This window comes from Sus scrofa, chromosome 14 (assembly GCF_000003025.6).
Source record: "Sus scrofa isolate TJ Tabasco breed Duroc chromosome 14, Sscrofa11.1, whole genome shotgun sequence".
NCBI classification, from domain to species: domain Eukaryota; kingdom Metazoa; phylum Chordata; class Mammalia; order Artiodactyla; family Suidae; genus Sus; species Sus scrofa.
In genome coordinates this window covers 141,626,353-141,641,701 of record NC_010456.5, presented here as the reverse complement: position 1 = coordinate 141,641,701, position 15,349 = coordinate 141,626,353, and the positions used below count along the sequence as shown (strand labels likewise).

The 15,349-nt window shown below is 43.2% G+C and overlaps 1 protein-coding gene across 1 annotated transcript; it reads left to right on the top strand.

Annotated features, from left to right (window-relative positions):
• LOC100152524 (olfactory receptor 13A1-like) lies at positions 806–2,748 on the top strand. Its single transcript, XM_021073315.1, has one exon. It carries the CDS (start codon positions 919–921, stop codon positions 1,933–1,935), a length of 1,017 nt encoding a protein of 338 aa, XP_020928974.1. The 5' UTR covers positions 806–918; the 3' UTR covers positions 1,936–2,748.

Sequence of the window (15,349 nt, the reverse complement as noted above, 5' to 3'; positions counted from 1 at the left end):
CGGTCTCCTCTAGTAGGTGCAGCCTGTCCCACCCAGGGAGGCCCAGGGGTCCCAGAAGGGTTGGGAAACAGGTGTGCAGGGCTGGGTGAGGGGGCTTGGTAGCTGAAGCCCTTATAACATATACGCTGGGGTCCCGGGATATGCTGAGCGGAGTGTGTGCCTGCCTTTGCTGTATCTCAGCTCCTGGCCTGGCCCAACACTCAGTGTGGGGAGTTTCTTGGCCAGCTCAGGAGCAAGGGATGGAATTACAACCAGGACCCAGCTGACCCACACTCCTCTGGCTCACAGGGCCTCCCTCCCTGGGGAAGCAGCTTGGAGTGGTCCAGGCAGAGCCGGGCAGCTGTGGTTTCAAAGAAAGGGAAGGGCTGTGGCCAGGTCAATCCACAGCCAACTCTGACAACTGATGGGGACCTTCACTTGGTACCTGGGCCAAACCCAGGCTGAGCCCCCAAACACTCGCACCCCACCCCGACTCTGTATTCCCTGCCTGAGCACCCATTTTGCTGCCACCAAGAGTGAGAATTCCCTCCTGGTCTGGAGGCCTGACTCCGGCTGATGGGTTTTCCTTTAGGGAATCAGGAATCCTGTGCTGGCTTGTGAACGGGGACAAGCCCACATGGTAACAGGCTCAGCTCACCTGCAACAGAGAGCTTCCAGGTGTGTGGATCCTGTTGGACATGCCCCACATCAAGATAGGAAGGCTCACGGTGCCCCTCCTGTGTGGCTCAGGGAGCGATGCAGGCTCTCCTGGAGCTGGGGCGGGTTGTGGGGTAGTAGGGGCCACCAGGGGGTCCAGAGTGGAGTTAGTTCTCTGCATGTCTCCCTGGGCACAGGGACCTTGCCTGATGTCTTAATTATGTGCTTTCTGCAACAGAGCTGCCAACACCACACACTCTCTCAGCACCGCCCCACCGCCCCATGCCTCCCTGGGCCGGGCTGGCTGTTTCCCAGAGGCTGCAGGGGCTCACCCCCCAGATGACTGCAAACAACAGCACCGCCGTGGAGGAGTTTGTCCTGCAGAGCTTCTCGGAGGAGCCTGGGCCACGCATTCTCTTCCTGGCCGTGTTCCTCCTCCTTTACCTGGGGGCTCTTGCAGGGAACGCCCTCATTGTCACCGCCATCAGCTTGCACCCAGGCCTCCATACCCCAATGTACTTCTTTCTCACCAACCTGGCCATTTTAGACATTGTCTGCACCTCTACGGTTGTCCCCAAATTGCTGGAGAACCTGGCACTCAAGGGTGGCACCATCACCTACCAGGGCTGCATGACCCAACTCTTCTTCCTGACCTGGTGTTTAGGGGCGGAGCTCCTGCTGCTGACGGTCATGGCCTATGACCGCTACGTGGCCATCTGCCGCCCGCTGCACTACAGCAGGCTGATGGGCCGGCCGGTCTGTGCTCTGCTGGCAGGCAGCGTGTGGGCAATCACTGTGCTCAACACTTCTGTGCACACAGGGCTAATGACAAGGCTGATGTTCTGCGGCCACAATCAGATCCAGCATTTTCTCTGTGAAATCCCCACGCTGCTGCTGCTCTCCTGCAGCCCGACCACCCTGAACAACGTCATGATGGTCCTGGCGGACGTGTACTTTGGAGTGGTCAACTTTCTGCTCACCCTGGCGTCCTACGCCTACATCATCGCCAGCATCGTGCGCATGCGCTCCGCCACGGGCAGGCAGCGGGCCTTCTCTACTTGCTCCTCCCACCTCTTGGTGGTCACCTTGTACTACTCCACGGTCATCTACACCTACATCCTCCCGGGCTCTGGCTCCTCCCTGGAAAACGGCAAAGTGGTTGCCGTGCTGTACACGGCAGTCAGCCCCACCCTGAACCCCCTCATCTACTCGCTGCGGAACAAGGATGTCAAAGTGGCCCTCGGGAAGGTGTTTTCCTGCATCCGTGGCCGGCATGGACCTTGCAGGCTCACGGGCTGATTTGATAGTAAGACGCGGAGAGTCTGAAGTGAGAATCAAAGAGCAAGAAGGAAGTTAATGTGATACACTTAGGTGATATGCGCTGTCCGGCAGGAACTGCCGGTTTTCCAGGTGGCTCTGAACTAAGCCTTCCAAGGCCCTAAATGTGGATGCTGTCGGGGCTGCAGGAGGAAGGAGGCAGGGGAGACCCAGCAGGGGCAGGAGGAAGAGCAGGACGCTGGGCCGGGTGGACCCCCTCCAGCACCTTGCAGCCTGGTTTTCTCAGCACCTGGCACCTGGAACCTTGCCTGAGGGGTGCTGCTGGCCCCTTCCCATTCCAGAGCTGGGCTCCAGCGGTGAGGGAGTGCCCAGAGTCTGGCTGGCCCAGTGTGCACACTGCGTGGCACATTCTGGCGTGGGCAGGTCCCTGTATCCTGCTCTGGGCCACATCACCCAGAGCCTGATTCTCCCACCAGATTCCTGTTGGTGGGAGTTCCTGGTTCTGGCACCACAGAGACTGTGACACATGGTGGCATCCAGCCTTCCACCTAAGGACCTGCAGCAAGAGGGGCGCTTCTACTTATTTTTCTCCTTTCAGAAAAGGGCACATTCATCCTTTTACCAGGAGACATTGCCAGAGCAGGAAAGGGTTGTTTTTGCTTCTTCACACAGAGCACTGTGGCTTATTATGTTAGGGGCCCCTTTCCTCCTCAGTCTCCTCGTTGTTATTTGCCCCACCCTCTGTGCTGGCCCCTGAGATTTGGTGTGCTTCATGGCTTCATGCGAGCCCCTCCTTTCCTTTAAGCCCATAATAAAAGCTGCATTTCTTCTTAATATTTGCCAGTGGTCTCCAAATATAGAGCTACAGTCAGAGTCTCACCTCTGAAACCCAGAGCATTGCCGTAACTGCTTAGCTGACACTTAGCCAACAGAGGCATCCCTCACACACCTGGAGGTCCTTTAGGACCTCACTAAACAGGTGCAGGCCACATATTCATCCCTCAACCCCATCCAGGCGGAAGAGCCACAGCTGTGTTTAAGAGTATATTTATTCATTCTTTCAGCTTTATTGAGTTATAATTGACACATAGGTCTCTGTAAGTGTGTGTGCAGCATCATGGGTTGACATACGCCTATTGTGAAATAATTGCCACAGTGAGTTTAGTTAATATCCGTTATTTCATAAAGATACAGACAAAAATGAAAAAAGAAAGAAAGAAAGTGTTTGTTTTTCCTTGTGATCAGAAGTTTTAAGATCTGGAGTTCCATCTGTGGTGCAGTGGGTTAAAAGTCAGATTGCAGTCGCTCAGGTCACTGTGGAGGTTCAGGTTCAATCCCTGGCCCAGGAACTTCCATATTCTATGGGTGTGGTCTTTAAAAAAAGAGCTTTTAAGTGCTTTTCTCCTCAACCTTTAAACACACACTGTTAAGTACAGTCACCATGTTGTATGTTACATCCCCACTACTTGTTCACCTTATGAGTGGAATTTGCAACTCTTTGTCTCCTTCATTCCCTTCTTTCAACCCAATTCCTGCCTCTGGTGACTTCAAACCTGATCTCTTTTTTCTATGTATTTTCTTTTTGTTTGTTTTTTTATTTATTTATTTATTTAGGAATTAAGAGTTCTTCATTCGCCCACATAGCAGTGCCAGGGCAAACCCTGCCTGACCACAGGGAGTGCGCCTCCACCACAAAAAAGAAAAAAACAAGCAGGACGAAGAAGCTCAGGGACCACCCCCAGTTAAAGCAACAGGAGCGCACACCTAAAGCTGTCAACAATGAAACAGACCTCTGCAGTGTGACAGACTTGGAGTTCAAAAGGGAGATGGTGATGATACTGAAGGAATTAAGAGAAGACACGAACAGTAACACAGACCCCCTCAGAAAGGAACTAGAAAATAGAAGGAGGAGCCAAGAAAAACTAGAAAATTCATTTGCAGAGGTACAAATGGAGCTAAGGGCAGTAAAAACCAGAATGAATGATGCAGAGGAATGAATTAGTGATGTGGAGGATAGACTAATGGAGATCACTCAGTCAGGACAGCGGACAGAAAGCCAAATGAAAAAACATGGAAGCAACAGAGGAGAACTATGGGATAATATAAAGTGGGCCAATCTATGCATAATAGGAATTCCAGAAGGAGAAGAAAAGGAAAGGGGATTGAAAATACATTTGAGGAAATTATCACTGGAAACTTTCCAAATCTAAAGGATTCTGATTTCAAGATACGGGAAGCACAGAGCGCCCCAAACAAGTTGAACCCAAATAGACCCACACCAAGACACATTGTAATAAAAGTGGCAAAAGTTAATGATGAATAGAGGCCTCTAAAGGCAGTAAGAGAAAAGCAAAGTGTCAATTATAAGGGCACCCCCATAAGGCTATCAGCTGATTTCTCTACAGAAACTCCACAGGCCAGGAGGGAATGGCAAGAGATATTTAAAGCACTGAAAGGAAAGTATATGCAACCTAGAGTACTCTATCCAGCAAGAATATCATTTAAAATGGAAGGGGAAATAAAAAATTTCTCCAACCTACAAAAGATAAGAGGACACAGCAATACAAAACCCATTCTAAAACAAATACTGAAAGGGCTTCTCTAAGTTAAAAGAAAAAGGAAGAACTAGGATGGAGGAAACCACAAACAAGAGCAATCAAATAAGGCAGCATACAGATGTAATCTTGAAGATGTTTAAAATAAAAAAGACATCGAAATCATAAAATGTGGGCAAGGGAAGTAAGGAAATAAAGAGATTCGTTTTTACTTTTCCTTTTTTAAAAATTTTATTATGGTAATGAAGTGTTTGAACCTATAGGACTATCAGGCTAACACACACAAATATAGGAAGAGGTTAACATACTTAAAATCAGGGCAAGCACAAATCAGAACCGAATATGAATTCACAAAAAAATGAAAAAAGTACTCAAGCAGAAAATGAATGGAGACCATCCAACCAAAAAAAAAAAAAGAAGAAAAGAAAAAAGAAAGGGAGAATGGAGAATCATAGAATCAACTGGAAAACGAGGTTAAAATGGCAATAAATAAGCATCTATCAATTATCACCTTAAATGTCAATAGACTGAATGCTGTAATCAAAAGACACAGAGTGGCAGATTGGATAAGAAAAGCAAAAACCTCCAATCTGCTGTCTACAAGAGACTCACCTTAGGACAAAGGACACATACAGATTGAAAGTGAGGGGGTGGGAAAAGATATTTCATGCCAGTGGACAAGACAGGAAAGAAGGAGTTGCAACACTCATATCAGACAAATCAGACTTTAAAACAAAGGCCATAAAGAAGGACAAAGAAGGACACTATTTAATGGCTAAAGGATCCATCCAAGAAGAGGCTATTACAAACATCAACATACATGCCCCAAATATAGGAGCACCCAGATACATACAGCAATTACTAACAGACATAAAAGGAGAAATTGATGGGAATACAGTCATAGTAGGAGACTTTAACACTCCACTCACATCAATGGACAGGTCCTCTAGACAGAAAATCAATAAGGCAACAGAGATCCTAAAGGAAACAATAGAAAAGTTAGACTTAATTGACATCTTCAGGACATTACATCCAAAAAAATCAGAATACACATTCTTCTCAAGTGCGCATGGAACATTCTCAAGAATTGATCACATATTGGGGCACAAAGCTAACCTCAACAAATTTAAGAGTATAGAAATTATTTCAAGTATCTTCTCTGGCCACAATGGCACGAAACTAGAAATCAACCACAGGAAAAGAAATGAGAAAAAACCAACTACATGGAGACCAAACAACATGCTACTAAGAAACCAAAGGGTCAATGAGGAAATCAAGAAAGAAATTAAAAAATACCTCGAGACAAATGATAACAAAGACAAACCTCTCAAAATCTGTGGGATACCGCAAAAGCAATGCTCAGAGGGCAGTCCATACCAATACAGGCCTTCCTCAAAAAAGAAGAAAGGTCTCATATTGACAACTTAACCCACCACCTAAATGAATTGGAAAAAGAAGAAGAAAAAAATACTAAAGTCAGCAGAAGGAAGGAAAAGATAAAGATCAAAGAGGAAATCGATAAAATAGAGATTCAAAAAACAACAGGCAACAATCAATAAAACCAAGAGCTGGTTCTTTGAAAAGGTAAACAAAATAGACAAACCTCTGTCTAGACTCACCAAGAAGCGGAGAGAAAGCACCCAAATAAACAAAATAAATGAAAAAGGAGAAATCACAGTGGATACTGCAGAAAGACAAAAAAACGGAGAGAGAATCCTATGAACAACTGATGCTAACAAATTTGACAATCTGGAAGAAATGGACAACTTTCCAGAATCTTACAGACCACCAAACCTGGATCAAGAAGAAATAGACCAATGGAACAGACCGATCACTAGACATGAAATTGAATATGTCATAAAAACAATCCCTACAAATAAAGGCCCATGACCAGACGGCTTCACAGGTGAATTCTACCAAACTTACAAAGAGGACCAGGTGCCCATCCTCCTTAAACTTTTTGAAAAGGTCGAAGGGGAAGGAACATTCCCAAAGATATTCTATGATGCTACCATCACCCTAAGTCCAAAACCAGACAAAGATACCACTAAAAAATAATAAAAAAAAAAACAACCAAAACCAAAACCAAAACCCAAAAAACCCCAAAACAAATATAGGCCAATAACTTTGATGAATAAAACTCAAAAATTCTCAACAAAATCTTAGCCAACCGAATCCAACAACATATCAAAGAAATTATACACCATGACCAGGTTGGGTTCATCCCAGGTTCACAAGGATGGTTCAACATACAAAAATCAATCACCATCAGACACCACATTAACAAAAGAAAAGTCAAAAACCACATGATCATCACAATAGATGCAGAGAAAGCATTTGACAAAGTCCAACATCCATTCATGATCAAAACCCTCACCAAAGTGGGTATAGAGGGAACATTCCTGAACATAATCAAAGCCATTTATGACAAACCCACAGCAAAGGTAGTACTCAAGGGAGAAAGATTGAAAGCCTTCCCACTCAAATATGGAGAACGATAGGGATGCCCACTCTCACCACTGCTCTTCAACATAGTACTGGAAGTCCCAGCCACAGCAATCAGACAAACAAAAGAAATAAAAGGCATCCAAACAGGAAGAGAACAGATAAAGCTGTCACCAAATGCAGGAGAGATGATGCTATACATAGAAAACCCTAAGGACTCCACCCAAAAACTACTTGAACTGATCAACAAATTCAGCAAAGTAGCAGGATATAAGATTAACATTCAGACGTCAGTTGCATTTCTGTATACCAGCAATGAAATATTAGAAAAGGAATACAAAAACACGATACCTTTTAAAATTGCACCTCACAAAATCAAATACCTCGGAATACACATGACAAAGTCCAAGGAGGGAAAGGACGTACATGCTGAGAACTATAAAACATTAATCAAGGAAATTAAAGTGGATGTAAAGAAAGGGAAAGATATTCCATGCTCCTGGGTTGGAAAAATTCATATTTTTGTAAAAATGTTCGTACTACCCAAAGCAATCTACAGATTCAATGCGATCCCTCTCAAAGTACCCATGACAGTTTTCACAGAACTAGAACAAACAATCCAAAAATTTATGTGGAACCACAAAGGACCCAGAATTGCCAAAGCAATCCTGAGAAACAAAAACCAAGCAGGAGGCATAACTCTCCCAGACCTCAAGCAATATTACAAAGCCGCAGTCATCAAAATGGTGTGGTACTGGTACCAAAACAAACATATAGACCAATGGAGCAGAATAGAGAACCCAGAAATGAGCCCTGACACCTATGGTCAATTAATCTTTGACGAAGGAGGCAAGAGCATAAAATGGGAAAAAGAAAGTCTATTCAGCAAGAATGGCTGGGAAACCTGGACAGCCACATGCAAATCAATGAAACTAGAACACCCCCTCACACCAGGCATGAAAATAAACTCAAAATGACTGAAAGACCTAAATAGAAGGCAAGACACCATCAAACTCCTGGAAGAGAACATAGGCAAAACTTTAAGTTTTCTTTTTATGACTACTAAGAGTTTAATTCTGAGAGAATCATTGCAAAAGCTTTTCATTCTATAGCCCATTTGCCTTAAACTGTATAAAGTTCTTATTTTATATTTTTTAACACCATGGAACACATCCAAAAAAAAAATCTCAGAGGTGTTAACCATTTTATTGTTAAAATATTGTTTTCATAGGAATATGAAAAAAGTATTAAAATTTGTACCGACCAAAAATACCCTGAATAGCCAAAGCAATCTTGAGAAAGAAGAACAAAAATAGGCATCACTCTCCTTGAGTTGTCTATATTGCACAGCTATAGTAATCAAAAGAGAATGACATTGGCATACAAGCAGATCAGTAGGAGACAATACACAGCCTAGAAAAAAAAAAACCCTCCATATATGGTCAATAAATTTATGACAAAGGATCCAAGAATATACAATTGAAAAAAGAATGTTCTTGGAAACATGACTGCTATATAGTACAGAGGACTCTACTCAATTTTCTGTGATTATCCATGTGAGAAAAGAATCTAAAAGTGAATGGATGTGTTCGCATATAAAATTGAATCACTCTGTTGTGCAGCAGCAGTTATCACAACATTATAAGTCAACTACACTTCAACAAAACTTTTTATAAAAAAAAAAAAGAAAACTGGTGCTGGGAAAACTGCACAACCACATGCAAAAGAATAAAACACCATCTTACACCCCACACTCAAACTTAACTCAAAATGGATTAAAGACCTGGACATAAGATCTAAAGCCACTAAACTCCTGGAAGGAAACCCAGGCTGACAGCTCCTTGACATTAGCCTCGACAACAGTTTTTTGGATTTGACACCCAAAAGGCAACAAAAGCAAAAATATCAACTGGGAGTACATTCAACTAAAATGTTTCAGCACTGCAAGGAAACAATCAATAAAAGGAAAAGACAACCTACCAAATGGGAGAAAACTTTTGCAAATAATATATCTGATACGGAGTGAATATCCAAAATATATATATATAGAGAGAGAGAGGAGACAAGACTGTGGAGGAGAGGGGGACACACTCGCCCTCTCCCACAATCACAACAAAAAAAGCACATCTGCAGGATAAATGACTCGCACAGAACAGCAACCAATCACTGGCAGAGGAACCTAAACTCCAATAGTGGCAAGAAGTTCATGACATTACTAGGCAAAACAACAGAAAAGAGGAGAGACAGAGAAGGTGAATCCAAGCTGGACAGGTACTCCCGAAAGGGAACGGAGGAGGAGAAAGGGATCCCGCACCCTGGAAAGTCACCTACTCAGGGGAAAGATCAAAGAAACTGGAGGAATCTCCAGATGCAGTGAAGAGTGTAGCAGTAAGTTGGAGTTCTGAAAAGCAGATCGAGAACTGAATGGACCATCTAAACTAAGGGGAGAGTCACCAAAACTTGAGACGCCTGGGTTGGGGCTGGGCACCAAGTCCTCGGCTCCAGAGGTTAGTCCTCGAGAATGGGCTGGGGGGGTGGGGCGGACTGCTTGGGAGGTCTAGAAACCGGTCTGTCAAGTTTGGCGGGGCAGAGACTGCCTGGGAGACTAGAAAACAAAGCTGTTGCAGAGGAAGGGAGCAATATTCTAGGGGTGGGGAAGTGGAAAGCCGCATCAGAGGGAACCTGGGAGAAGAGCCTGGTCTGCGCCCATGCTGGGGAGGGGAGAGAAGAAGGGGTGGGTCCCCATAGAATACTCCCTGCACCACAGCAAGCTTACAGGCCCGCTAGCTAGCAGAAAGCTGTGCTTCCCAGTACATCACCTCCCCCCACCCCCACCACCCCCTACGGGTCGCTGGACCTGGGGCTGCCTGCCATTCAGGAGGGCTGGCCTCAACAATTGCCTGAAGCCTACCACCACAGGGTCTGTCCCTGCACAGGTCTGCTTGCCCTTTGGAGGGGCTACACCCCTGCAGAGCAGCACCAAACACCACCAGCCTCCAAGAAAAGGCCTGCAGCCCAGAAAAGGTAAAACAAGCCTAGCCAGGCTGTGAAAAGATCTGCCTAATTCTCAGACGATCTTTCTGAGTTGGGCTGCCCTGGGAGACGGAGGAGCCTCTTGGGTTTTCAGCAGCCCTGCTACCTGCCCAAGCCCACAGGGGGTGCCAAGACCTAGCGGATCAGCTGCATAGGACTGCCAGCTCCAGGCAGGACCCCCTGCAGCCCACAAAAACTGCAACAAGCCTGGCCAGAGCGTGAAAAGATCTCAGATGGGCTTTCTGAGTCGGGCTGCCCTGGGGAGGAGCCTCTTGGGATGGCAGCGGCCCAGCTAGCTGCCCAAACCCTGAGGGGGTGCCACACTCTTGCAGAACAGCTGCAAAGGACTGCCAGCTCTCTGCAGGACCCCCTGCAGCCCAGAAAAGCTACAACAAGCTTGGCCAAACTGTGAAAAGATCTGCCTACATTCTCAGGCCATCCTTCTGAGTTGGGCTGCCCTAGGGAAGAGCCTCTTAGGTTCTCAGTGACCCAGGTAGCTGCTCCAGCCCTCAGGGGATGCTGCTCTCCTGAGGAACAGATGCCCTACACCGCCAACCCGCTGCAAGAACCCCACAGCCTAAAAACACCAGAGCAAGCTCTGCATGACTGAGTGAAATCTGCTACCATCGTGATGTGGACCTCCCAGTCCTGTCTGCCCTCAGGAAGTCCTCCTTTGCTTCAAAGAAACCCTGTTAGCCCCATCAACACTCCAGAAAAGCCACACTGCCTCAAAAAAGACTGACCAACAACGCCAGCCCTCAGGAAACATTCCACAGCAGTGACAAGGCAAACACTGCCTGGTCACGGAGAGTACAACTCCCTCAGGAGAAAGAAAACAACAAGCAAGATGAAGAAGCTGAGAAACCACCCCCAGTCAAACCAACAGGAGAACTCACCCCAAACAGTCAACAATGAAACAGATCTCTGCAGTCCAACAGACCTGGAGTTCAAAAGAGAAATAGTGAAAATACTGAAGGAATTAAGAGAAGATATGAACAGTAATGCAAATACCCTCAGAAAGGAACTAGAAAATATAAGGAGGAGCCAAGAAAAACTAGAACATTCATTTGCAGAGATGCAAACTGAACTAAGGGCAGTAAAAACCAGAATGAATCATGCAGAAGAACGAATCACTGATATGGAAGATAGAGTAATGGAAATCACCCAATCCGGTCAGCAGACAGAAAACCAAATCAAAAAACTGGAAAGCAATATAAGAGACCTATGGGATAATATAAAGCGGGCCAATCTACGCATAATAGGAATTCCAGAAGGAGTAGAAAAAGATAAGGGAATGGAAAATATATTTGAAGAAATTATTGCTGGAAACTTCCCAAATCTAAAGGATACTGGGTTCAAGATACAGGAAGCACAGAGGGCCCCAAACAAACTGAACCCAAATAGACCCACACCAAGACACAGCATAATAAAAATGGCAAACGTTAGTGACAAAGAGAGGCCTCTAATGGCAGCAAGAGAAAAGCAGAATGTTACCTACAAGGGAACCCCCATAAGATTATCAGCTGATTTCTCTACAGAAACACTACAGGCCATGAGGGAATGGCAAGAGATATTTAAAGTGCTAAAATGAAGAAATATTCAACCTAGAATACTCTATCCAGCAAGAATATCATTTAAAATAGAAGGGGAAATAACAAATTTTTTCCAACAAACAAAAGCTTAAAGAATACAGCAACACAAAACCCAGGTTAAAGGAAATACTGAAAGGGCTTCTCTAAACCAAAAAGAAAGGAAGGAAAGGGAAGGAAAAAAAAGAAGAAGAAGAGGAAGAACTAGGACTGAGGAAACCGCAATCAGAGAGGAGTCACTCAAATAAGCCAGCATACAGATTTAATCATGAACATGCTTCAAACAAAATAAAATTAAAAAGAAAAAAATAAAAAAGAGTCATCAAAACCATAAAATGTGGGCAAGGGATGTTAGGAAATAAATAACACTTTTTGTTTGTTTGTATGTTTCTCTTCTTAATTTTAATATAGTAATGAAGTGTTTGAACCTACAGGACAATCAGGCTAAAACACACAATCATAGGAAGGGGTTAGCATACTTAAAAAACAGGGCAACCACAAGCCAAAACCAAATATTGCATTCCCCAAAAAAATGAAAAAAAAACAAAACAAACCACTCAAGCAGATAATAACAGGAGACCATCCAACCAAAAAAATAAAAAATAAATAAAAAAAGAAAGGAAGAATGGAGAACCATAGAATCAACTGGAACACGAGGTTCAAAATGGCAATAAATAATCATCTATCAATTATCACCTTAAATGTCAATGGATCGAATGCCCCAATCAAAAGACACAGAGTGGCTGAGTGGATAAAAAGGCAAAAACCTTCAATATGCTGCCTACAAGAAATTCACCTTAGGACAAAGGATACATATAGATTGAAAGTGAAAGGGTGGGGAAAAATATTTCACGCCAATAGACATGACAGAAAAGTAGGAGTCGCAACACTCATATCAGACAAAATAGACTTTAAAACAAAAGACATAAAGAAAGACAAAGAAGGACGCTACTTAATGATTAAGGGATCCATCCAAGGAGAGGATGTTACTATCGTCAACATATATGCCCCAAACATAGGAGCACCCAGATACACACAACAAATATTAACAGACATAAAGGGAGATATTGATGAGACTACAATCATAGTAGGAGACCTTAATACCCCCCTCACATCAATGGGCAGATCCTCTAGACAGAAAACCAACAAAGCAACAGAGATCCTAAAGGAATCGATAGAAAAGTTAGACTTAATTGATATCTTCAGGACACTACATCCAAAAAAAATCAGAATACACATTCTTCTCAAATGCTCATGGAACATTCTCAAGAATCAACCACATATTGGGACACAAAGCTAACCTCAATAAATTTAGGAGCATAGAAATTATCTCAAGTATCTTCTCTGACCACAATGCCATGAAATTAGAAATCAACCATGGGAAAAGGAAAGAGAAAAAACCTACTACATGGAGACTAAACAACATGCTACTAACAGACCAATGGGTCAATGAGGAAATCAAGAAGGAAATTAAAAACTACCTTGAAACAAATGATAATGAAGACACAACCTCTCAAAATCTATGGGATGCTGCGAAAGCAGTGCTCAGAGGGAAAATTTATAGCAATACAGGCCTTTCTCAAAAAAGAAGAAAGATCCCAAATTGACAACTTAACCCTCCACCTAAACGAATTAGAAAAAGAACAAGAAAGTCCTAAAGTCAGCAGAAGGAAGGAAATTATAAAGATCAAAGAAGAAATCAATAAAATAGAGACTCAAAAAACAATAGAGAAAATTAATAAAACCAAGAGCTGGTTCTTTGAAAAGGTGAACAAAATTGACAAACCCCTGGCCAGACTCACTAAAAAGAGGAGAGAAACAACCCAAATAACCAAAATTAGAAATGAAAAAGGAGAAATCACAACGGATACTGCAGAAATACAAAAAACCATAAGAGAATACTATGAACAACTACACGGCAACAAGTTTGACAATCTGGAAGAAATGGACAATTTTCTAGAATCTTACAGCCTGCCAAAACTGAATCAAGTAGAAACAGACCAACTGAACAGACCGATCACTAGAAATGAAATTGAAGAGGCCATAAAATCACTCCCTACAAATAAAAGTCCAGGACCAGATGGCTTCACAGGTGAATTCTATCAAACATATAAAGAGGAATTGGTGCCCATCCTCCTTAAACTCTTTCAAAAGGTTGAAGAAGAAGGAATACTCCCAAAGACATTCTATGATGCCACCATCACCCTCATGCCGAAACCAGACAGAGATACCACCAAAAAAGAAAACTATCGCCCAATATCATTGATGAATATAGATACAAAAATTCTCAACAAAATCTTAGCCAACCGAATCCAACAACATATCAAAGAAATTATACACCATGACCAGGTTGGGTTCTTCCCAGGTTCACAAGGAGGGTTCAACATACACAAATCAATCACCATCAGACACCACATTAACAAAAGAAAAGTCAAAAACCACATGATCATCTCAATAGATGCAGAGAAAGCATTTGACAAAGTCCAACATCCATTCATGATCAAAACCCTCACCAAAGTGGGTATAGAGGGAACATTCCTGAACATAATCAAAGCCATTTATGACAAACCCACAGCAAAGGTAGTACTCAAGGGAGAAAGATTGAAAGCCTTCCCACTCAAATATGGAGAACGATAGGGATGCCCACTCTCACCACTGCTCTTCAACATAGTACTGGAAATCCCAGCCACAGCAATCAGACAAACAAAAGAAATAAAAGGCATCCATATAGGAAGAGAAGAGATCAAACTGTCACTGTATCCAGGCGACATGATACTATACATAGAAAACCCTAAGGACTCCACCCAAAAACTACTTGAACTGATCAACAAATTCAGCAAAGTAGCAGGATATAAGATTAACATTCAGAAGTCAGTTGCATTTCTGTATACCAGCAATGAAATATTAGAAAAGGAATACAAAAACACGATACCTTTTAAAATTGCACCTCACAAAATCAAATACCTCGGAATACACCTGACCAAGGAGGTAAAGGACTTGTATGCCAATAACTATAAAACTTTAAGCAAAGAAACCAAAGAAGATGTAAAGAAAGGGAAAGATATTCCATGCTCCTGGATTGGGAAAATCAATATTGTAAAAATGTTCATACTACCCAAAGCAATCTATAGATTCAATGGGATCCTTCTCAAATTACCCATGAAATTTTTCACAGAACTAGAACAAACAATCCAAACATTTATATGGAACCACAGAAGACCCAGAATCGCCAAAGCAATCCTGAGAAACAAAAACCAAGCAGGAGGCATAACTCTCCCAGACCTCAAGAAATACTACAAAGCCACAGTCATCAAAACAGTGTGGTACTGGTATCAAAACAGACAGACAGACAGACCAATGGAGCAGAATAGAGAGCCCAGAAATAAACCCTGACACCTAGGGTCAATTAATCTTTGACAAGGGAGGCAAGAACATAAAATGGGAAAAAGACAGTCTTTTCAGCAAGCATTGCTGGGAAACCTGGACAGCTGCATGCAAAGCAAAGAAACTAGAACACACCCTCACGCCATGCACAAAAACAAACTCAAAATGGCTGAAAGACTTAAATATACGACAGGACACCATCAAACTCCTAGAAGAAAACATAGGCAAAACACTCTCTGACATCAACATCATGAATAGTTTCTCAGGTCAGTCTCCCAAAGCAATAGAAATTAGAGCAAAAATAAACCCATGGGACCTCATCAAACTGAAAAGCTTTTGCCCAGCAAAGGAAACCCAAAAGAAAACAAAAAGACAACTTTCAGAATGGGAGAACATAGTTTCGAATGATGCAACCGACAAGGGCTTAAT

What these genes read in the sequence shown, in the direction of transcription:
- LOC100152524 (XM_021073315.1), top strand. Translation starts at nt 919, where the DNA reads ATGCCTCCCTGGGCCGGGCTGGCTGTTTCCCAGAGGCTGCAGGGGCTC.